Consider the following 23272-nt stretch of genomic DNA (forward strand, 5'->3'; position numbering starts at 1 on the left):
GTAGGCACAGTTTCATTGATTATGTTGCTGCCACATCATTAACCACTATCCTACCTTGTCAGGTTTGCTTCTTTATATTAGCAGAGTAACAGACCCTTACAGAAGTTTATGCAGTGATAAAACAAGCGTTTTGATATTATTTAGTGAGTCCACTTCAGGTAAAGATTTATGGGGTTCAGATCATTAAATCAAAGTCCTCTTCTAGCCAGATACTTTCTAGAAGATAATTTCAGGATTTATAGAATAATGGGTAGGATATCAAGAACAGTGGGTCTTATGCACAATAGCTTACCTGCTCCTAACAGTTTGTGAACACTAAAGGACCACAGACATGAGGACTGCTGAAACATGCAACAAAAAGCCCAAGGAACTCTGTGTGCAACTTAACACTGTCAGATTTCAGCACTGCCATGAATGCCAGCCTAACATTCATACGCAGCCTTCCAGAACTGAAAAATTTCTTGGCACTTTTACCCATTGTAGACACACATGCATTACACACACCAGACATTCCCATCACAAGTACTGAAGAGTTCTCTTGTGCATCCTGATCTTCACAGCCATCTCACAATTTCATCATACTCTCATTAGGAAAGTTCTCTACATATTCTCATCAAAATAGATCATTATGCGGAGAGTTAGCCCCTTTATATTCATCTTTCTCATTCAGTTGGTCTTTTATTTCCCTCCTAAGGATTTAAAATCCAACTTAACTAACACAAATATCAAGACAACAGTGTTTAGTTACACGTCCCTTCTTCTGAAGTACATTCTGCATTCCATCAATACATTCAGTTGTTCCCCATAACATTGAAATTTGCTATTTCATCACATAAATAAGATGCATGATCAACAGAGGCCAACAAAATAATTAAAAGAAAAAGATTTTTTTCTTCAACAACATAAAAATGCTGTTAAAACAAGCTTTTCACCTTCCTGCAACTCAAAGTTTTACTCAAATTTTATCAGAAAAAAAGTTTACTTGAAGAGATCAGCAATAAGAAATTTCAACTCCGGTGATCAAAGTTTTATAACATCTAGGCATACACAGAGGTTTAAAGGCAAAAAGCTTACTCTACCTACATGACACAGATAGACGATACATAAACATACGGGAAAGCTTCCAAGAGAACAATACTTAAACACAAAATAAAAATCCAAAAACAGGAAAGACATGAAGAGAGATAGAATGGCACATCTCAAATTAAACACATTTATTTGCCTTCACACAGAATTTAAAGCAAGACATTTTACAGACTCCATGCAAGCAGTCCTTTCTATATCATTTATTACAAAGTATTCTTCCTCACCTTCCTTCTTCCAAACTTCCCTTTCTAGTACAAATCTTTACGCTACTTTTAATTACACCTCTTATTGAAAACAGTTGAATTTATAATTACACTATACATCAGATCTTCAATAGGTCTACATTGTTTTAGGCACTGATTCAGAGAGCAGACAGTAGTTAAACGATTTCTCACCTTGACTACTCCATCAAAGCCAGGGATTGTGTTGACCTTTGCATTCTTGGCTAACAATTTGCTTTCAATCTTGTCTCCCATAGCTTGAATAGCATGCGTGTCAGGTCCAATGAAGGTGACACCTTCTGCTGCCTGCAAAGACAATGAAGATCCAACTTGAGGAGACTAAACTAAAAATCAACAGCCTACTGCAATCATTGCCTTCAAGTTCAAAAAGAGTAAAAATATTGTTAATGAAGTAATATTTTGAAGACCTAATAATCTGTGCAACACTCCAACAATACATAAGCAGCATTTCAGCCAGTTCATTCAAAAACGTGTACGACCTTGAGAAGCTATGTATACACACAGATTCAAAGCCTCTATAATTAGCATTTGTATAAATCAAAGCCACGCCAAAGAAAAATAGCTGAAAGTGGAAGTACTACAGCTTGAAAGTCAGACATATTCCTTGAGAAAGCAGAGGCTAGTAAGTGCATCACTGAAACAGCTTTAGTGATTTATAAAGGTATGCTCACTAAGCTGTAGTACAGTTTAAAATTTCATTCTGCATTCCTTAAACCCATATCTTACCAGAACTTTAAAATGGAAGTATCATCTCCTACTAAACATAGTTAAATATCTGGGAAAAAATGTAACAAATGAAACGTGCCCAGTTCTTTCAGGCAACTCTCTAATGTTGATGTGGGAATTGGTCAACATAATATACTTTAATATGTAGGTAGAACACCAAATTGCATTTTCCCCCTTTCCTGTTTCTCAATGCCAGCAGTACATTTCAGTGATGAAGAATGTAGACATTTTTTAAACCTTTCAAGTGCCAGTACTGTACAGAGCTGAAGGCAATTCCAACACAACTGTTTCAAGTGAAAATTACTGATGGATCACTGAGTGTGTGCACATCTCGGGTAACTTTGGTCTTTCGTAATACTATCAAAAGAACAAGCATATGAGCTTTGCACAATTTTTTCCAGCCATTTCATTGATTATTGCCCAGTTCTAAGACACATGTAGGATACATTAAAACAAGGTGTTTCAAGCTGATGGGCAGTTCATGGAATAACGACACTAATGCAATGGCAAACATTTCATTCCTTATATCAGAACTTGTGTTTCGCTTCTGATGTATGCTTATACTGCATACATTAGGACTGCCAGATAGTATTACAGAAACACTAAAAAACTCACTGCAAAGACACCCAAACCAAATGCAGAGCATCCAGTTTAGACACATCAAAACTGTGTTAGCTTCAATTCACAATGAACTACTTGGTTGGGGTTTTTTGTTGTTTTGGGGTAGGGGTTTTCTGTGTATGTCTTTCTTCTTCAAATCTCAGCCCAACTCTTTAATATAGTAGATTTATTAGCTCAGCAACTCAGCAATACTGATTTGATGAACAGCAGTCCTACAAACTCAAAAGTTGGGAACACTGCATTAGGAAAGAGGAGGGAACAGAAGGACAGGCATAAGGGTGTACATATATCAACGCCAAAGAATTTGAACATAAAGGAATTAACATTTTAAAGAAGAGAAACAAGGAGTTGATATTTGAAATTATAGTAACACAAAGTCTGGAGCTGATAGTTTCAGAAATAGCAGCAGATTGCAATCTGAACAACAGCATTTTCAATACGGTGCTTGCATACACTTGGAGGCAGGGCAGACTTCTCTCATTAGGCTGAAATCCAACCTCAAAGTTTCGTGGAAGAAGACTGCTTACACACTTGGCAACTGGAAATTAAGCTGTTCTTTCCATATCACTCATAACTAGAAAAGCCTTGTTTCTGTAGCTTCTGCCAAAATATTGGCATTTGCAAACCTGGCAGACACCACCTTTACCATGCATTCCTTCCTCTCCCCGCTTCTTCCTTCTCTCCAAGTCTACCAGCAAAAACACAGTATCTCCAGAGATCATCAAGTTAACAAATCCAAAACTTTTGCTGTTGTTACAGACCATCTAAGGTTTCCAAGCTACAGCCCATTTCCAACATTCTACTGTAGAAGAAGGCCGGAGGAGGAAGAAATAAAGAATAAGAGACTATTTCTCCTCCTCCTCCAACCTTCTGTCAGAAGACAGGGAAAGGTAGAGGTCACAGAAGAGGAAAGGAGCTGCATTCACAGCGCTAGCAAGCATGAATCTTTCCAGCGAAAGGCATTTAGGGGATATCTTGCTCCAGTTAATGTCTCTTTTCATTTCCTTGTCATTTGGGCTTTCAAAGTGACTGTTCATTTCCTGCTCTGATTCAAGAACGTTTCAAGAAATAAATTGGCTGCATCCAGTGTATTTGTTACAGGAATCTTGTAGGCCTATAATATTCCCACACGCACACAACTTCTTGTTAAACTATCCAAAGATGGGCAGCAGGTGAGCATTAATGCAAATCTTACCTGTTGCAACTCATGTCTTTGTCTTTTTTAAATACATGTTATTAATACCCAGAATTTACAAACTGCACCTCTCCGCTTCAACTGTTCTGAATCTTTGTAGCTTTGAAGAACCGCCATTTAATTGCAAACAATAAGCAACTTAGTAACACCAACTATCCCATTTCCCTACACAGCTAGTCAGCATCTTCTCTAATGTGACACTGAAATTAACTGTAGCAAGGCTCATAAAAAACACTTTGTCAGCTGAAGGCACTACTGGACAAACTCTTGCAATGCTCATCACAGTAACGCGAGATCAGATCACAGAATGGCTTGAGTTTGAAAGGACCTTATACATTATCCAGTTTCAACTCCCACTGACATGGGCAGAGCTGCCGTCCGCCGGCTCAGGCTGCGCAGGGCCCCATTCAGCCTGGCCTTGACCACCTCTAGGGCTGGGGCATCCACAGCTTCTCTGGGCAGCCTGTGCCAGAGCCTCTCCATCCTCTGAGTAAAAAATTCCTAACATTTAACCTAAACCGTCTCTCTTTTAGTTTAAAGCCATTACCCCTATCACTACACAGATAGTGTAAAAAGTCAGTTTTCCTATTGTTTGTAAGTTCCCTTCAAATACTGGAAGGCTGCAATGAGGTCTCCCCAGAGCCTTCTCTTCTCCAGGCTGAACAACCCCAAATCCCTCAGCCTTTTCTCATAGTAGAGGTGCTCCAGTCCTCTGATCAGTTTTGTGACCCTCTTCGGGACCCTTTCCCCAAAAGCTCCACATCCCTCCTGTGTTGGGGGCCCCAGGCTTAGATGCAGTACTCCAACTGGGGCCTCAAGAGGGCAGAGTAGAGGGGGCAATCACCTCCCTCTCCCTGATGGCCACCTCCATTTTTGATGCAGTCCAGGGTACTATTGGCCTTCCAGGCTGTAATTGAATACTGTTGGCTCATGTCAAGCTTTCAATTCACCAGAACCCCTAAGTCCTTCCCCATAGGGCTGCTCTCAACGAGCTGTTCTCCAGATACACACATCCAGGACTGTCCCCAACTCAAATGCAAACACATTGCACTTGGCCTTCTTGAACCTCATTGGGTTCTCACGGGCCCACTTTTCAAGTGTGTCCAGGTCCCTCTGAATGCCAGCCTTCCTTCTGTTGTATCTACTGCACCACTCCTCTAGGTGTCATCACCAAATTTGCTGAGGGTACACTCAATCCCACTGTCTAGGTTCTCGATAAAGATCTTGAAGAGACTGACTGCTGGCGGGCACCACTCATGACTGACCACCACCTGGACGCAGAACCACTGAACACAACCCTCTGGCTGTGATCATCCAATCATTTATCCACCAAGCAGTCCAACCTTCAAATTCATCCCTCTCTAATCAAAGATGCTTACTTGAGCTCTATGCCAAATCTTGTCAACTCACATCCAGAAAAATGCCTCAACTACTTCATTGCCAACAAACAAGTAACATATTAAATGATCTGTTCAGAACTCTAGTGCCTGATACTGAAAATGCCAAAAGTTTAACATAAAAAGGTGACAACTTAAGCTCCCACAAAATAAAATAAAGTAAAATGAAATAAAATAAAACAAAACAAAACAAAACAAAACAACTCAGCACTCATTAGTTGGCATTCTATGATAAACATGGAAATAGTGAAACTGTGCAAGAAACAATTACCAGTGCCTAATGACAGCCCATCCACACGTGGAACTTTGCCAGCCTCCTAACATTCCATATCAAAACAGTTCTTCCAAAAGCTCTATTACTCCTCCACATACTACACAGCAGAATCCAACCTTGAAGACTTTAACTGAATGAGAACATATCAAGTTTTACAATAAAGTAACATGCACCCACCATTTTCTTCAGAACAAACCTGTATCAGAGCTTTCTATTCTGCACCGTCAAAGGTACACTAACAGTACTAACTAACTTACTAACAGTAGATACATAAAAGAACATTTTCAGAATAGATTCCATATCCAGTAAGTTCTTTCTTTGACTAAAAAACAGATAATGAAGAGTTTACCCCAACCTTCTATGTTTCCAAGAGCAGTAGATTAAGCATGGGCAAGATCTGGAGAATTCATCTAGGGAGTCTGCAGTTGAGCTGTGTTTGACAGACAACATTCCATCACCAACATCTGTCTGTCTGGAGCCAACTGAAGGGAACTACACCTATTAAGTAGCCATCCTCCTAACATTTGGAAATAAACTGCCCCCCTCTGACACACTCTGAGACTGAAAGAGGAGATTCCTTCTCCTCCTCGATGTAGAAATACACAATTAATTCATTATACATTAAGTGGTAGAGTCAGCCTCGATACAATAATCTCCAGCTCTCTTAGTAACATAACACTCTTCTGTGGGTTTCTGAGTATGTGGTAAAACAGCCAAATCACTGCTAGGCCTCTCAGCACTGCAGGGAGTGACAGACCAGTTCCAACTCTGCTTTAGACAAAACAAGTGTTGCTTAAACTTTCCTTCTATTACCACATTAGTTATAGACAATTAAGCATGCTTTTTGGTGTCCTCATTCAAGCCAAGATATTTGAATCTGCACATAACACCAGCCTGAGCAGCTCCAGCCAAGGAGATATCCCTTGTACCAGAGGAAAGAAAAACACAGGTATCGAGAACTTTGTGTTTGCTTTCAGGATCATTTGGCAAACGGATTCTTCCACTCAAGCCACAATGATGTGGCAAAGCACACTCCAACTGCCCAGCTGCTTACATCTGCAAGAGCCCCTATAATTATCTCACCACACAGAAGTAACGGCATTAATGCAGGTTTTGTGCTTGTTCATTCCTTGGTGCCTGAAACAGTTGTAGGAAAGTGTTTCCCCTCTCTGAGGAAGAAAAGGATCAAGGGATCTCAGGAGAAATTGAAACTGCCCTACCTTACTGAAAATAAACGTACCCAGGTATACACAACTGGTTTTAAACATACTCATTAAGTTTACAGCAGAATTCAAACAATCTGTTGCATACAGCCACTGGATCATAGGTTTTCAAACCCACATTTTCAAGATTACCCAAGCTCATGGTGCGTCCTATTGGAAAACAGAGAGCAACAGTAATTCACTCAGGAGAAATGTGCTTAACCCTCGAACCTCTAGCTGGGTAAACTCAGAGCCTAGAAGTCTATCAAGAGTGACTGGGGAAGGAACTGAACAAACCTAGCCACTTCTCCTCCATGTCCCTTCCTATTGTCCTATCCCCTTCCTCTAGAGCAGGTTCTGGCCTACTCAGTTGAAATAGTTGACCGAAATGGGAGGAAATGGCCTAGGTTTCCGGGGACTTGTTTCGTGGGTTAAAGTAAGCTAACAGAAAGGCTTAGTGAGCATTGGATGAATAGGTGGAGCATGCAACTGTGTAGAAGCTCCTTCTGGGGAGGCACATCCTCACTCTCAGGTGTGCTGGAGAGGGGAGCAACAGTGCTGAGATACTGGCCTGCTCTTGTACTTAGTCTGCAATTCTGTTTTATTTTAAAACAATCTTTAAAACACTGCTTTTCTGAGCAACATTCTCTGAATCACAGAATGGCTGAAGTTTGAAGTAAATCCATCATTTGAACCAGCAAGTGCCATCAAGCAATGGAGCAACTTCAGATCAGAATCAGAAGCAAGACTGCAGTGAACTAACAGCAAGTGCAGGTATTAACTTACCACGCATACTCAAGAACATACTGGTGAATTAGATCATTAAGGAAGGTTCAAAGATAAGAACTTCAGTAGAAAATGGTACTATAGTTTTGGTTTTCAAAGTTTATTCCAACCTTCACTTTTTTACTTCCCAGGAAGATCTGGAAAAGGTTTCCATGAAAAGCTTGCTTGTGGCTGACAAATGCATTCATTCTCACACTGGGGAAAGATTACCTGATTTTTACTGCCCTTTTGAAACACAGCCCATTAAGGAGGCAGATGCAGTGAGGAAAGGAAGTGGCAGAAGTCTGGCAATCATATAAGCAGTATAAGAGTTCCAGAAAAAATGGCATCGCACAGATATGGTCTCCTGTCTACAGCAGGAACCAGCTGCTGTGTAGGTACAGCTATTATGGCACATCGCTCATCAGAAGGAAACAGACCTTTACATGCAGCTGCCTGCAGCAGCATATAAAGCAGATCAGATAGGCAGCTCAACTAAAGGTTGACCTGCTCAAGGATGACTAGAACAGTTAATTCAGCTCAAAAGTCCACAAGTCACACAGGCAAAACACAGGGCTGAAAAGCAGAGCTGGCGGCAAATGGAAGATGCGACACAGGTTTAAACAATCCAGAAAACAGCCAAGCAGAAAGGAGAAAAAAAAAGAACCAAACAAAGTAGCCAGGTGGAACATCCAAAGACAGATGAGATTCAGGAGTCCTCCCAGAACAAAAAAAGGGGATGCTTTAACAGATCACCTCACAATACAGTAACTGCAAACACTGGGAAAGACTCCTCTGGGACATATTGTATAAGAAGCATTTATTCAATAGGCTAGAAAATACTGAACTGACAAAATGTTCAACAATTGAATGTGGTAGAGATGGAAGAGAATGCACTCAAGCTTTCTGCTAGATATACGGAAACCACCTAATCAGCTCCAAGGACTAGAATCTGGCAATGAAGTTACTGTTACTATCCTTAAAGCTCACTGTATAGCACACATACAGAAATGGTGCATGTAGTCTGTAAATTTAACATTGACAAATGGAGAACTTCCTTCAGAGCAGTCTTTAAGCTGGAGAAGGCTTAAAACAGCAGCTTGCCAAGGTATTGTCATGCATCACCAAAACAGTAACCCTCCAGCTGTTCAGCAAACAAGAGCTTCTCCAGTCATTTTTAGAATGGAATATGTAGGACTTTTGAAGGAAAAAAGTCCTAGGAATAACATCCTAAGTAGCATCCCATTTCTTTCCAACTACACCTGCCTTTGGCAAGGGTAGATCTTCCTGGAAGTCTAGCTTTTGTTTTATTTGAGGGTAGGAAAGGGAGAAGGACTATCGCAATCACCTGAGCTTGCATGAGAAGTAGGCAGGTAGCTTGTTGTAGCAACCAGCCTGGGAAGAAAAACGCCAACTCTGTCCATCACTGCTGACTGGGAAGGTGTCAGCCCCAGGAAACCTGCTTGAGGAAGGAGGGAGTGAAGGAGGTGGAAATGAAGACGTGTGCTGCTCGACTTGCCAGACCTCACTGTGCGTTGTAAGTTCTCTTTGAAATAAAATTTGCTGTTACTTGGCTCGGAAACACACTGCAATTTAGAAGCCAGACCTACCACGTAAGCTGTGTCACCACCCGTGACACCACACTATTCAATTTCAAATCTCTGTACTCGACGATTTAAATAGGTGAATATACACTGTAAGAAAAAATGATACATTAAAAGCATTTATCCGAAAAATGGAAAAGCTAACAGAATGAAAAGGCCTTACCTGAAATTGACTAGAGCTGCATTTGAGAAGTTTGGCACAGCTCTTAGAACTGAAATTAAAGAACACTAAGGCATTTTCACAATCACTATCTTCAATAAGAAAAAGGGAAGAATGCTGAGCAGCCATTCTAAAAGGAAAAAAAAAAAGAAAGAAGGAATACTAGAGCCCACTAATTTACTTGCAGGGTCTCTTCCCATTCCAAAGGTTAACAAACTTCTTTTAAGCCACTATAAGAAATACATTTGATTTTTTTCATATTGGTGTGATGTGCTCACATTGGTCGCTGAAGTACAAAGGATCAAACAAAAGCTCCTCTTACTCAGGTCCACTTAAACTTGCCTAAAATGCGTCCTAAGAATGTGGGAAGAACACACCTCTATGTATCATATGTATAAAAGTAACTAAACCTGTATGCTTTCTAAATTGTATTATACATATATTTAAACATTTGTAGGGCAGGAAGAAAGTTATCCATCTGTTAGACTACTCTAAAGCTCAGCTTAAACAAATTCAGACACTGTTGCTGAATCAGCATAAACACAGTCTAAGGGTACCTAAACTCCACTGTCGCGCCTCTCTGACCTGTGTAAAGCACAAGGAAGCAGCTAGAGTATATCTAGATGGTCAGCATCACCTTGTGCACAAATGCTGCAAAGAAATAAGGCTTAAATACACTGAAAAGCCTTTTCCTTTTTGAAGTGGTATGTCTCCAGGGTCAAAGCTAAGAATCAACCTAATCTGCATCTTTAACAAGTTGTGAAGCCATACTGCCATACAGTAAGGGTACAAAGGGTAAATGTGCTTGCATCGATTCAATATTGCATTTGAAAATCAAAAATGTCTCGTTAACCAAACACATTTCATAGCGTACATTACACTTCTAGAGTGGAAAACAGTGCCAGTCAACTTGCAGGTCATTATCTTCTCAAGTGAAAGACACACAGAAGAAACTTCTCCCAGAGACTCGGAGCTTTAAGATTTGGTGGCAAAAATGAAAAAATACCTCTGGGGCTCTATTCTTTTAAATCTTCACTTTGGATACGACAATCAAGCTAAAGCCTTACTTGATAATTTCACTTAAAAACAGCTTTAGATGGTATACTTATGTTTTAGTCCAAAACCCAAATGCAAAACTGAACTATCCAAGTTTTTGAAGCTCTTCTCAAGGAAAAGCTATTGTAATAGAAACTTCGACATGCTGTATATGGCGTGCCACTGTCAATGATGCATTGCTCTGCCACCTACAAAACATTACACGCACCCAATATGCAGGCACAGGAACTAGTTCTGCTGTCTCACAAAAAGTCTGAGCATTCAACTTTACAGGGAGTAATGAATACCCCCAAAAATTTAGGGAGAAACAAATGAAATGTAAGAATTTTCCTTGGATAGTTTCCATATTGCTTTTCTTCACTTCACGGCATTGAAACCAACCTTGATTTTAACATGATAAAAGAAGTCTGTGGAACTAATCCTAGAAACCTCTTTCTGTTTCCTTGCTTAACACCTCCAGGCGACAGAAGAGACAAAATGCTTCATTTGCATCCTTAAACATTAGAAACTGCGAATGAGCCTTTTCAGCTGCAAATGTTATTGCATCTACATTTCCAGAAGAGAAAGAAGGTTAAGCAGCCTACTCAGGTTTACGTTAACTCATCTCTTTTTAGCACCGTGACCGGCACAAAGAGCAGAGAATGTGGAAGCTTAACAGCCCAACCTCTTTCTTCATTACGTTCAATTAGATCCTGGAAATGGATATTACACGAAGATAAAGAGAAGAAATCAGTTATGCACAAAGGAAATAGCAAACACTAACAAGTGTAATCTTAGTCTGCCCGATCATCTAGCCTCATGAAGACCATTTCATCTTTCATCCAAAACCAAAAATTCTATCGGTTGTCTTCGTTGCCTGACCACACAAAGTTCTGCATTAAACAAAGCACTACTTGTAAACTCATGGTTTTAAATGCAACGTGTCAATGCTGCACAGAGCTACCCTGAGCATGTCAGTAAGGTAGGAAAGATTCCCTGCTTGATGTGCTACATCAGACCCCATCTTATCAATTAAAGAACACATGCGAGCCATAGCTCAGTAACACTATTAACTGCATTCTGAAATAAAGTAGTTCAAGTACAATTTATTCTTCAACAGCAATATATCTCTTAAATGAAAACTTCTTTTTGTTATTACAATTCAACCTACACTGTATTTTTAATTCATATAGAGTGAAAAAAAAGCACTTGGAATTACCAGATTAAATTCAGTAGAGAAAGTTAGCAGTACTTTACTTTCTAGGCCACTTGGCTTTCAGCCTGCTAGAAAAAAGCCTCAGCTTGGCAGGCAACGCTCAGTGAGATGTTTAACACAAAATATACATTACTCTAAATGAAAAACAGGCACTCGTGGAGAAAAAGCAGGATAGAATGATGAGGGGGAAACAGAGGAGCATTCTTCTTAGCCAAACCAATACTTCACATTACCAAGGACTGAGTTTACCACATGTGCGAAATCTTCAATATCAGTTCGAAACAGAGTTTCAAAAGGTACAGCCTAAACAATACAAATAACAACGTTAGAACCAATCAATAAAGTGCATGGACATGGAACAACTACTCCTCATACGGCTATCTTATCTCTTCTTTTCTACAGGATGTATGCGAAGCTCTGAAAATGAATGCAAGTCTATAGCCTCGTAAGCAGTGCATTTTGTAATGCTATAGCTTGTAGAGTTGTTGGGTTGGTTCAGTGGGGTGGTTTTTTTAAGGAATAAGAGACAAGAGAATACATTTAGAGATCAAGAAATGACAGGAAATTAGCAGCATTGCTGGGACACTGCACAGAGCATGGAGTCAAAAGATATCAACTGCATGCCTGCAAGAAACTGTAATAAATCAGAACCTGGAGGTGAAGAAATAAAGTTAAAATTACCAGTATTTCTGCAGGCATGCTACAATGTTTTCTAAGTCAGGCCATACTGATAGTGTATGTTCAGACAACCAATCAAAGCTTGTGAACATCCAAGCTCCCACCACGAATTCACTGATGAGTTAAGCATCACGAACACTGGTATCGATAAGTGAGCCTAGAATGATCTCCACGCTACCTATCAAGAAACTGCCCAGCAAAGCACACCAACCATGCTGAAAGCTATCATTTCTCAAATGCTGTAAAGGAGAGAGATGCTGAGAAAAATGACACTTCGTATATATAAAAGAGATTGAGCCAACTGCGCGGACCAAGTTTTAACATGGACAACTCCATTCTGCCTAACGAAAGCTCCCTTTTCTCAGTGGGCTAGTATAGCTCAGCATCCCCCACCCCACCCTCACACAACGCATACTAAATTACTTCCTGACAAACAGCTGCCAGCTCTGACACAAGGGAAGATGATATCTAGCCTGCAGAAGTAGCCATACTAGAACATATTCCTTAAAGATAAAGCAGCAAAATCAACCAAAACTGGTGTGCGCCTACATGCTGACACACTTTTGGGTCGATTTCTGGGTTAGTTCCTCTCCCTAGACTAGGTTTAGTCCACTGAACCAACATACTGCCTGCTATCAAAACCAGCAGGCGCTGACCCTGCAGTTACTAAAAAGACACCAGTAATGGAGGGGCAGAAGTGACAACTGCCAGCCAAGACTGCCACCAGTCACACTGGGAGGTACACAGCAAAAAGGTGCAGAAAAGCTATAACGAGGACTGAAGAAGGACCACTAGTGAGGATGGTGAGGCACTGGAACAGGCTGCCCAGAGATATGGTGGATGCCCTGTCCTGGAGACCTTCAAGGCAAGGCTGGATCAGGCCCTGAGCAATCTGATTGAGCTGTGGTGTCCCTGTTCATTGCAGGGGAGTTGGACTAGATGGCCTTCAGAGGTCCCTTTCAACTGTAAGGATTCTATGGTTCTATGATTTCTACCTCTGGACAAAACTATGATGCTCCCTCAGTTCAGAAAGCAAAAGTGATTCCCATTAGATTAATGAAACGATTGGTGTTTTAAACAACAACAACAAAGACATCCAAAGGTTCCCATCTCTGAATGACGAGCTCCTCCAATTACACCAGGAAGTCACCAAAGGATGCAACACAGAGCTGGGAAGAGACAGCCTGGGGCAAGCAGGGAAAAAGGGAACTCCTTGCAATGGCTGTGAAAGCGTTAGGAAAAAAGAAGCTGCAGTCTGGGGGTGATACTTCTGCGACAGCCTCATCATTTGAGCAAACACTCATACGCATATAGGATAACAAGCGTCTGACAACACAGCCATACTAAAAAGGTACTATCTCACAATTCTGTTAAGCACAACTGTCTTATCTCCTTCATTATTTTTAAAAGGATGCACGCGATAATATTACTAATAGAAGACTAATAAAAAACATTAAAATCATTCACACAGATCCTTGGAGAAAACTGCGGACTAATTAGCCTGTAATGAAAGATAAACAGCTCTTACAGCTGCCCACTGAGAGGAGCTCAATACACTGCATTTAAGTAAATGAAAAAAACTGATTTTCCCTATTTATAGTGGAAACTATTCTAAGAGGTTTCTGAGGGATTTCTGTATGTTCTAACAGTCAATTTAGTTCTTTGGTACATACATTTCTCTCTCTCCAATTGTTATTTAAGCTCATCTTGCATCATGAAGAATATGGTAGACATTAAGGACAGGGATGACAGCAAATCGAGAGCAGCCCTACAGAGAAGGTCTTGGGGTTCTGGTGGATTAAAAGCTTCATGCAAGTCAACAGCATGTGCAGTTGCAGCCCAAAAAGCCAACATTACCCTGAGCTACATCAGAAGAGCAGTGGTCAGCAGGGAGAGGGAGGTGATTGTCTTCTTCAGTTCTGCCCTTGTGAGAAACCATCTGGAGTACAGGAGGGATGTGGAGCTGCTGGAGTGGGTCCAGAAGAGGCCAGAAAGATGATCAGAGGGCTGTAGCACCTCTCCTACAAAGAGGAGCTGAGGGAGCTGGGCTTGTTCAGCCTGGAGAAGAGAAGGCTCTGGAGGAGTCCTCATTGTGGCCTTCCAATACTTAAATGGAATTTATAAACAAGGAGGGAGACCGATTCTTTTTACACTGGCAGATAGTGAGAGAACAAATGAGAGGCACTGGCACACACTGCCCAGAGAAGCTGCGGCAGTCCCACCCCTAGAAGTGGTCAACGGTCGGCTGGATGGGGCCCTGGGGAGCCTGAGCTGGTGGGTGGCAGCCCTGCCCATGGCAGGAGGGTTCAAACTAGATGATATTTCAGGCCCCTTCTAACCCAAACCATTCTATGATTCAAAGGTGTTGTCCTCTTAAATGTGAATGTTCAAACAAAACAGTCAGATACTTCTGTAGTCAAACTTAACAGAAAAATATTACACTTAATTTTATTATCTTCAAGTAATGAGACTTGTACACAACCATACATTTTTTCTACTAAATCCTATTCTCACTCTCACATACTCTTGCATGAATAAAACAAGCAGATTTGACCTTCTGCCTTCAGGTTAAAGGTAAACAGTTTCGAAAACCAAACAAAACAATGTATGATATGTGATCATAAATACCACTCAATGTTTTGAATGTTTTAAATTGTATTTAAAACTGCATATATTACAGTTCTTGTCTAGCATGCATAAGCAACAATGGAATTGTGCATATTTTAGTCTATTAAACAAAATAATGGAACGTCAGTATTACAATAACCATAGTGCTACAAGTTTGGGATAACATCCTCTCATTCTATCAGTGTCATAAATGAAACAAGTCAGTTATGTGTATCAATATGCCTTATTTGAGAAGTTATAGGAACTTATGAACCAACCCATGAAATCCCCTTCTGGCCCTATCCCCCATGAACCACAACCATTGCGAACTCAAGGTAAGACATCATGACAAAAATACCTACTGTATTAATTCAAGTAAGACAACTTCTGGGTCTGAAAGACAAACTTGGCCCGGTAGCTAAAAAGGGAACAGTTTTTTTGGGAAATACATAGTCACATTCTTCCTCCTTTTCCTCCTGCCACCTCTCCCGACAGATGGTCCTGAGAGTTGAACAGTCTGGCTTCACTCATTCTATAAAGTAATTAGACAAACAAATCTGGATCCTGTAAATAAGCATGTGCTTGAAATTAAGTATGCTTAAACAGTTGCAGGATGAAGGCCTAAATTCCCAAATTTCAGCCTGTACAGGAAGTCAACCTTTTAAATTATGGCAATAATTCTGAAAAAGTTGATATATCTTTATTTTCAAAGGTTACCACTTTAATGATGAGCGGTTAAGAGTGGGCAACGCACAGCACACAGCAGGGAAGAAACCTGGGTTAACAGAAACTGGTCAGGTATCCACAATTATTTTTTTTTTTTAATGAAAATGGATGTCTCAAGAGTGCATAAGACAATATGGTATAGACAATGGTGAAATGTAATAGAAGTTCCAGAATTCCAACCTCGTGATTTATTCCTTGGGCTAGATTTACTTGGGAATTCTTAGAAAAACTCAGTTTTCAATCATGACTAAGGATGTTCAAAGAGTCTGTGTGTATAGATGATGACTCTCATGAAACTGCCAAAAAATCTTTAAAAGTAAATGCAGAATATACTTCAAGAATAGCAGTGAAAAAGCAATAGAAGGCTACATTCAAAGAAAGTTGACTTTGTAACTCAATCTGGAATATTAATACACGAAGCAAGTTTATCCTCATATTTGTTTGGGGGATGTTTTTTTTTTTGTTTGGATTGGGGCTTTTTTGCTTGTTTGTTTTTAATACCTATCAGCAACGTACCTGCCACAAGAATGGGCACATTCTAGATACAAATGTATTGCCTTAACACACCTCTTCTCTGTTCAGAATCTGTTCAGTCACTGCCTACTTTCAGTGCTCAACAGGGGAGGCAATTGGACAGAGAACACAATATTAATAGCAGCAATAAAAACAACACAGATGCACATAAAGAACAAATGCAGGATGCCAGAGTAAGTCTAATTTCAGCAATCTAATCAACAACCGAATTTTACAGTTTCCAAGTCCCCTCAATAACCCTGTGGTCACCTGCAAACTGCATAATGGTAGTGGCAGAAGGTTCGTCGTGAGAGAATTCAGGTAAAGAGGGAACAAATTTAATTACCAAGAGCTAGAAACATTTTATCATAAGTCAATCTAGTGCACCTTCTGCCACAGAATTGGGATCCTGACCTGTAAGCTCTTCATTTTTCGTACTTAGCCCACTATACTTTGCTGGCACTAGCACTAACTTGCCTTTCTGCATTACCTTTGAACTTGCTCTACATGATTACATAAACAGTACTCCCAACGTAAGAAAGATGGCAGGAACAAGTTATCAAGGCCAACAACTCCTCACAACAACAGAAATAGTTTAGCTTACAGAGATTGTGAAACTACAACTTCACACAGCTGTCTTAAGAGGTGAAAATGGCTATCGCAGGCCCTGTTCCTTCTTGCCTTGCAGTCTCACCGCAGTGCCACTGAGAGCATGAACTGAAACGGGACTCGGAACATTCACTCTGGAGTCCCCAGAGGAGAGAGGTAGGAACAGAAAGGCATTTGCCATGCAAGCTCCATCTCACTCTCTTAAAAAGTAACCCATCCATCACTAAAATGACTAACAACGCCTACCATCTCTCCGTGAGAGATCTATGAACTGTTCAGCAATGAAGATCTTTTCCCAGTTCCCAAACAGTAACATCTCTCAACAGGTGCAAGATGGGGAACCTGCTTCAAGCTAGAGATTTTGATGAGCTTCAGAGCTATTGAGGAAAAATATTTCTGCATCAGTCAGACTTTCCCCAACACTCATCCTGCCTGAATCTTCACTGAAAGTTGACACAAAAAGTCTCAAGTGGAAGCAAAGTAAGCACAGTGCTACAAACAAAGAACATAAAGCACTAGCTTGGCAAAGCTTTCAAACAGATAATCACTTTGGGTGTGAAATATTTGGTTATCTTAAATATGGTGCCAAGATGATCTCTGTTCATTATCCTAGTACGGGATCACATTAACTATTCAAAGGCAAGTTAAATTTATTCCTTCCCCTTGCCAAAATTTGAGCCTGTGAACAGCTTTAAACAAAACACAATCTGAAGAGTGTATTTATTAGATAGACTGTATCCATAACATTCATCGTCGCCTCTCTCCAGAAAATTAAAAAGTCAGAAGCAAAAATCAATGTGGAATGAGCACTGGCAAGAGAGCTGGAGATACTTGCTATGGAAAAATAAGGTAATCTGACAGAAGATACTCAATACTCTCACATACAGAAAATAGCTTATGTATTAGAGCTGGCAATAAGGAACTCATTAACTCGTGTCTGGAATAAATAATCTTTCTCACTCTGAATATAAATACATTTCAAAAGAATTTAAAAATATTATCCATAGGAAAGAAAAGTTCCAAAAATATAGAAACCAGGGCCTAATGCTGTCACTCTTTTGAAGAAAAGTATGCCCTCTAATTTTAAGGCCTACAGTACAGATACTAGAACCCCAGTACTACAGATTTTTTAGGAATTTGTATTAAACATTAGAAAATTATGCTTTAAAAAATGTAAAAGCTACGTTAAGTAGTCTTTGAAATATTTACAATGAAGTATAAGCTTAGATATGTAAAGTAAGAAAATCATTGGCCTTCCTTGCTCACATTTTAAACAAGACTTCTGATAAAAAAATTATTATAAATGGACTGCAACGAGACCCTTTCCATGGGAGGAGCTTGACACTAACTCAGGAAAGAAGAAAGAAAAATGAGATCTTTGAATGCTGCTTTATTTATCCACAAGAACTGTCTGGATTTCTGAATTTAAGAGAGTTGTGGGCCATGGGGTTGGGGGGATTTTTCTATTTTTGGTACACACAGGGATTAAGATTTCTGTAGCTACAGGCTATGGCTCTTCTTCATAACATTCCGTTTATTCCTAGCTTAGTCCTTTTTATATTACTTCAGGTGCTAATAGAATTGGAAGGAGGGAGAAAAAGCATAAGCCAGTTTTAATTCACACACATGTGTATGACATCTAGTACAACTGGGATTTAGTGAGCATAATAAATTCTTTGGATTCTGCCCTAATACAGCTAAACTCAACAGACATCAGTAGCACTGTAATATAATCACATTTACTATACCCTGCAGCATCTGCTACTACACACCTGAAATAAAAATTTTAGTGCCTTTTAAGAGTTGAACAATCAAAAATGTGATTGATGTTATAACCTAGCTGCTTCCATCTCCTCTCTTTTTTTTCTACAAACTTTTGTTTGATACCAGGGCTTTACTTTCACTGCTATTTATTCTTCAGCATTACATCAAAAACACAAACGGCAATATTAAAGCAAAGAGCAATCTATTCGCTGAAGAGGGATACATAGAAAGCTGAGGTACTCAGTGACTTCTTCACATTGGTCTTCACAGTCAAGGGCTCTAGCTGTACCACCGAAGCTGCAGAAAGCAAAGGCAAGAACTGGGAGAAGGAAGATCCTGCTGTAAGTGATGAGAGCATCTAAAGAAGTGAAGGTGTGCGAGTCCGTGCAAGATCCATCCATGGGTTCCAAGGGAACTGGTGGACAAAACTGCCAAGCCACTATTCATCATATTTGCTCTCTATAACTACCTGAAGGGAGGTTGTAGTAAGCTGAGGGTCAGCCTCTTCTCTCGGGTGACTAGTGATAGGACTAGAGGGAATGGATTCAAGCTGCACCAAGGAAGATTCAGACTGGACATTAGGACATACTACTTCTCTGAATGGGTGGTCAGGCACTGGAATGGGCTGCCCAGAGAGGTGGTGGAGTCACCGACCCTGGAGGTTTTCAAAGAACATTTGGATGTTGTGTTGAGGGACATGGTTTAGTGAGAACCATTGGTGAAGGACGAATGGTTGGACTGGATGATCCTGTGGGTCTTTTTCAACCTTAGCGATTCTATGATTCTATTATTTGAAAGGTCATGGCAGTTTGGTAAAGTTCCCACTGATTGATAAAGGGAAAAACATAATCCCATTTTCAAGAAGGGAAAAAAAGAAGATATAGGGAACTACAGTCCAGTCAGTCTCACCTCCGTGCCTGGAAAGATCACAGATTAGATCCTCCTGAAGGCCATACTAAGGCACACGGAAAATAAAAATGAGGTGATTGGTGGTAACCGACATGGCTTCACCAAGGGTAAGTCATATCTGACAAACTTGGTGGCCTTTTATGAGGGAGTAGCAGCAGCAGTGGATAAAGAGCAACTGACATCCTCTACCGGGACTTGTACAAAATGTTTGACATTGTACCACACAACATTCTGGTTGTCAAATTGGAAAAAAATGGATTTGATGGATAGACCACTCGCTGGATAAGGAATTGGTTGGATAGTCACGCTCAGAGCTGCAGTCAACAGTTCAGTGTCCAAGTGGAGACCAGTGACAAGTGGCGCTCCTTAGGGACTGGTGCTGCGACCAGTGTTATTTAACATCTTTGAAGGTGACATGGACAGTGGGATCGAGTGCACCCTCAGCAAGTTTGCAGATGACATCAAGCTGAGTGTTGCAGTTGACACACCAGAGGGAAAGGTATGTTAGCCAGAGGGGCCTGAACAGTCTTGAGAGGTGGGCCCATGCCAACCTCATGAAGTTCAACAAGGCCAAGTGCAAGGTCATACACCTGGGCCAAGGCAACCCCAAGCACAGACTGGACAGAGAATGGCTTGAGAGCAGCACTGAAGAGAAGGACTTGGGAGCGTCAGTTGATCAAAGACTCTGCATGAGTCAGCAATGGGTGCCTGCAGCCCAGAAGGCCAACTGGGTTGCATCAAGATAAAGATCACCAGTGAGGTGATTCTGCCCTTGTACCCTGCTCCCCCTAAGATCCCACCTGAAGTACTGCATCCAGTTCTGGGGTCCTCAACATAAAAAGGACACTGAGCTACTGGAGTGGATCCAGAGGAGGGCAACGAAGATGATCAGAGAGCTGGAGCATCTCCCCCTACAAGGACAGGCTGAGAGAGGATTCTTCAGCCTGGAGACGAGAAGGCTCTGGGGGAACCTGATCAGCAGCCTTCCAGTATCTGAAGGTACTGAACGGTGGGAAGGACTTTTTATAAAGGTATGTTGCAACAGGACAAGGGAAAATGGCTTTAAACTAGAAGAGAGTAGATTCAGACATGGTATCAGGAAGAAATTCTTTACTGTGAGACTGAGGAGACACCGCAACAGGCTGCCCAGAAAGGTTGTGGATGCTCCCACCCTGGAGGCATTCAAGGCCAGGCTGGATGGGGCTTTGAGCAACCTTGTTTAGTGGAAGGCGTCCTTGCCTATAGTAGAAGAGGCTGGAACTGAGTGACCTTAAACACCCCTTCCAACCCAAACCATTCTATGATTCAGTTGAATGAATGGTTCAAGCAGGAGTTCTTGCTGTTCACAGAATTGGAACTATGCTCAATCGACATATCTCAAGTTCTTCCATTGTATTGTATTTTAACCAGTTTATGTTAGCATGTATTTGTATAGGTATTCTTCACTTTTGCCATCTTATGATAACTCCATTTATCTATCACACCTTCTCACAAACAAACTCTGAACACTGGTAAAGTGACAGCTTCTGTTTAACTCATTTATATGGAGCTCCAATTCAGGCTTGCGGGTAGCATAATAAATTTGGAACCCATGAGTTTTAGTTACTGAAGAAAAAGAATTTGACAGTGTTTAACATACTAAGCATTTTTCTCCTGGTCTAGGTACACATACCATTTGTACAAGATGTGACATGCCCTTATAATCCATAGACAAGCATATCCATCTCCACACACTTTAATTATTAAGCAGGGCGTGAAAAATTGAGTGTTTTCTGTTGTACAGAAGCAGCACTAATATACAGCAAATACCAGCATTTGTAGAGCTTCCTTCATAATGTAACGTTAACCTTATACAAGCAGCTCAGACTTTCTTTAAGAGTTTCAAAATCACCTCAGAGAACTCACACTGGAAGCATCTCCATTATCAGCTTAATTATCAGCTAAAGCAATGCACATAATGTAGCTGAATGCTAAATTTCTTTAAAGTATGCAATCCAAAAAATAAAAAAATAAAGATGTACAACATACCAACTGCTTGATTCCTAAAATCATTTCCCTTCCTGCTTACAATCTCAGTTATCTTTAAGAAATGCAAAATAATAATGCTCATAATCCACCTCTAAAGTCATAGAGTACGAGCTTTGTAATCATTTTAAAACTGAGGTTCAGCTTTTGTAGTTTGCAATTACACAGCACACATGCTCAGCCTCAGTTTGTGCATCATGAAAGTTACTGTGTTAATTATGAAACTTGTGGTTTTAACTTTGATGTTTAGCACATTAGACCATGCTCATGTGAAACTTCATGCTGTAAACGTAAAGCAGAGAACTCCACCACCTCACTTATGAGAATAAGGTATCAAAACACATTTTACAATCCAACAGGTGATGAAGTCACCAAAGGAATCTCAACAGTTAAGTTTATCTCCCAAAAGTAACATTAATCTTGTTATTTAATAGCGTTTTATTTCACTCATTTTAGCAATGGCATTCAGCTATCACAGAATCGTGGGCTACAAAGCTTAACTTATCCATGTTGAAATCTGTTCCTTATCCAGCTTTCTCTTTTGCCAACTTCTCTGGATTCTAGGGAAGGTTTGTCATTTCTAGAATGGAATGCAATCCTCCGATTACTTCATGCTAACAGAACATGATGTAATGAACATTTTTCTACTAACTCCTTATAAGGGAATACTTTATTTCAAAAAGCTGTTTTCTTTCATTACTTTTTAGATGCAGTTGCAATAATTCCATTTTCATAATATTGTGGTATCAAGACTGATGTGCCATTCAGATGACACTGACAACATCTGGCATTACAAATATTTCATTTATGGAATCACACACCTATAAAGAAACAAATCCTGAACTGAATGATAATACAGATGTTTCAGTACAGCTAAAACCTGAAAACTTACTATACTGTAAAGAGCATTTTTCCTACTCCTCTGCTCTCCTTTACTGGGTATCAAATTCAGGCCACACGTTTTCAGTAGAACATGAACCATGGAAATGGATTTGTGTATGTGTTGGAGGCTAACTGAAGTCAAGCTTGACAAAAAGCAGAAAGTAGATACAACAGGGTAAAAGGATGACAACACTTCGTTTTATCCACAAAACAAGAAGAATGCATGACATTCAAGTCTTTATGAACAATACTTTTTCCACAGAAATGTGGCAGAGGAGTACTAAAGTGATTAGAAGTGGCATAGACTTCCGTTCACCCATAAACATGCCGCAGATGCTTTATCCTTACTCCTATAATTCCAAGCGGTGATGGAAATTTCAGCTCAAAGAAAAATAATTATGTCATTTTCTGGCACGATCAGCTAAAAACAATAACTTGAACTGTATTCAAAACAATAATCAAGTACTTAGTAAAACCACAGATCATAGATACAACATGTTTACTCAACTATTTAAGTTATCCCTTACAGATTGGTCTTCTTATGCTGTGAGGTGCACAGCACAGCAGACTTTCTTCTTTCCTTCATAAAGGAAAGTAAGGGTTTTGTCATCAAATAATTGACATTAGAAGAACAGATACAGCCATTAACACATTTAAGTTACATTTGGGAGGAAAAGCACTCACAGAAACAAGCAAGCCACTAGAAATAAACAGAGCAAAAACACTCTGGGAAACCAAATACAAACCTATTTTCAAGAGAATCTTCAGCTTCTTGCCGTAGGAGCTGATTGAACCTCCCATCACTTTAATTGTGGAGGCTACTTAAGAAATTCTATGTCAGTCAGGACCAACACTGAAATACAACTATAGTAGTCCACTTTCAAAATTCTTGAAAACCCATTTAAGGATATCAGCAGGGGGTAAATTAAAGCTGTATGCATCAGGAAGCTAATAATTTGAAAAATGTACAGGGGCAATGAACCCTGAAGTTATCAAGCACTGAAATGACTAGGAAAGTGTTTTGTGTAGTTTGAAG

General features: G+C 40.2%; 1 protein-coding gene across 7 annotated transcripts in view; it reads right to left on the minus strand.

Moving 5' to 3' along the window:
• The window catches only part of PCCA (propionyl-CoA carboxylase alpha subunit), a 270716-nt gene that overhangs the window by 191441 nt on the left and 56003 nt on the right, over positions 1 to 23272 (minus strand). For all 7 annotated transcript variants that reach the window (XM_040706028.2, XM_416970.8, XM_046913872.1 and 4 more), the window contains one exon: positions 1482 to 1613. In XM_040706028.2, the coding sequence (XP_040561962.1) occupies positions 1482 to 1613 (132 nt within the window). The remainder of the gene's footprint in view (positions 1 to 1481; positions 1614 to 23272) is intronic.

Source organism: Gallus gallus, chromosome 1 (assembly GCF_016699485.2).
Source record: "Gallus gallus isolate bGalGal1 chromosome 1, bGalGal1.mat.broiler.GRCg7b, whole genome shotgun sequence".
Classification (NCBI taxonomy): domain Eukaryota; kingdom Metazoa; phylum Chordata; class Aves; order Galliformes; family Phasianidae; genus Gallus; species Gallus gallus.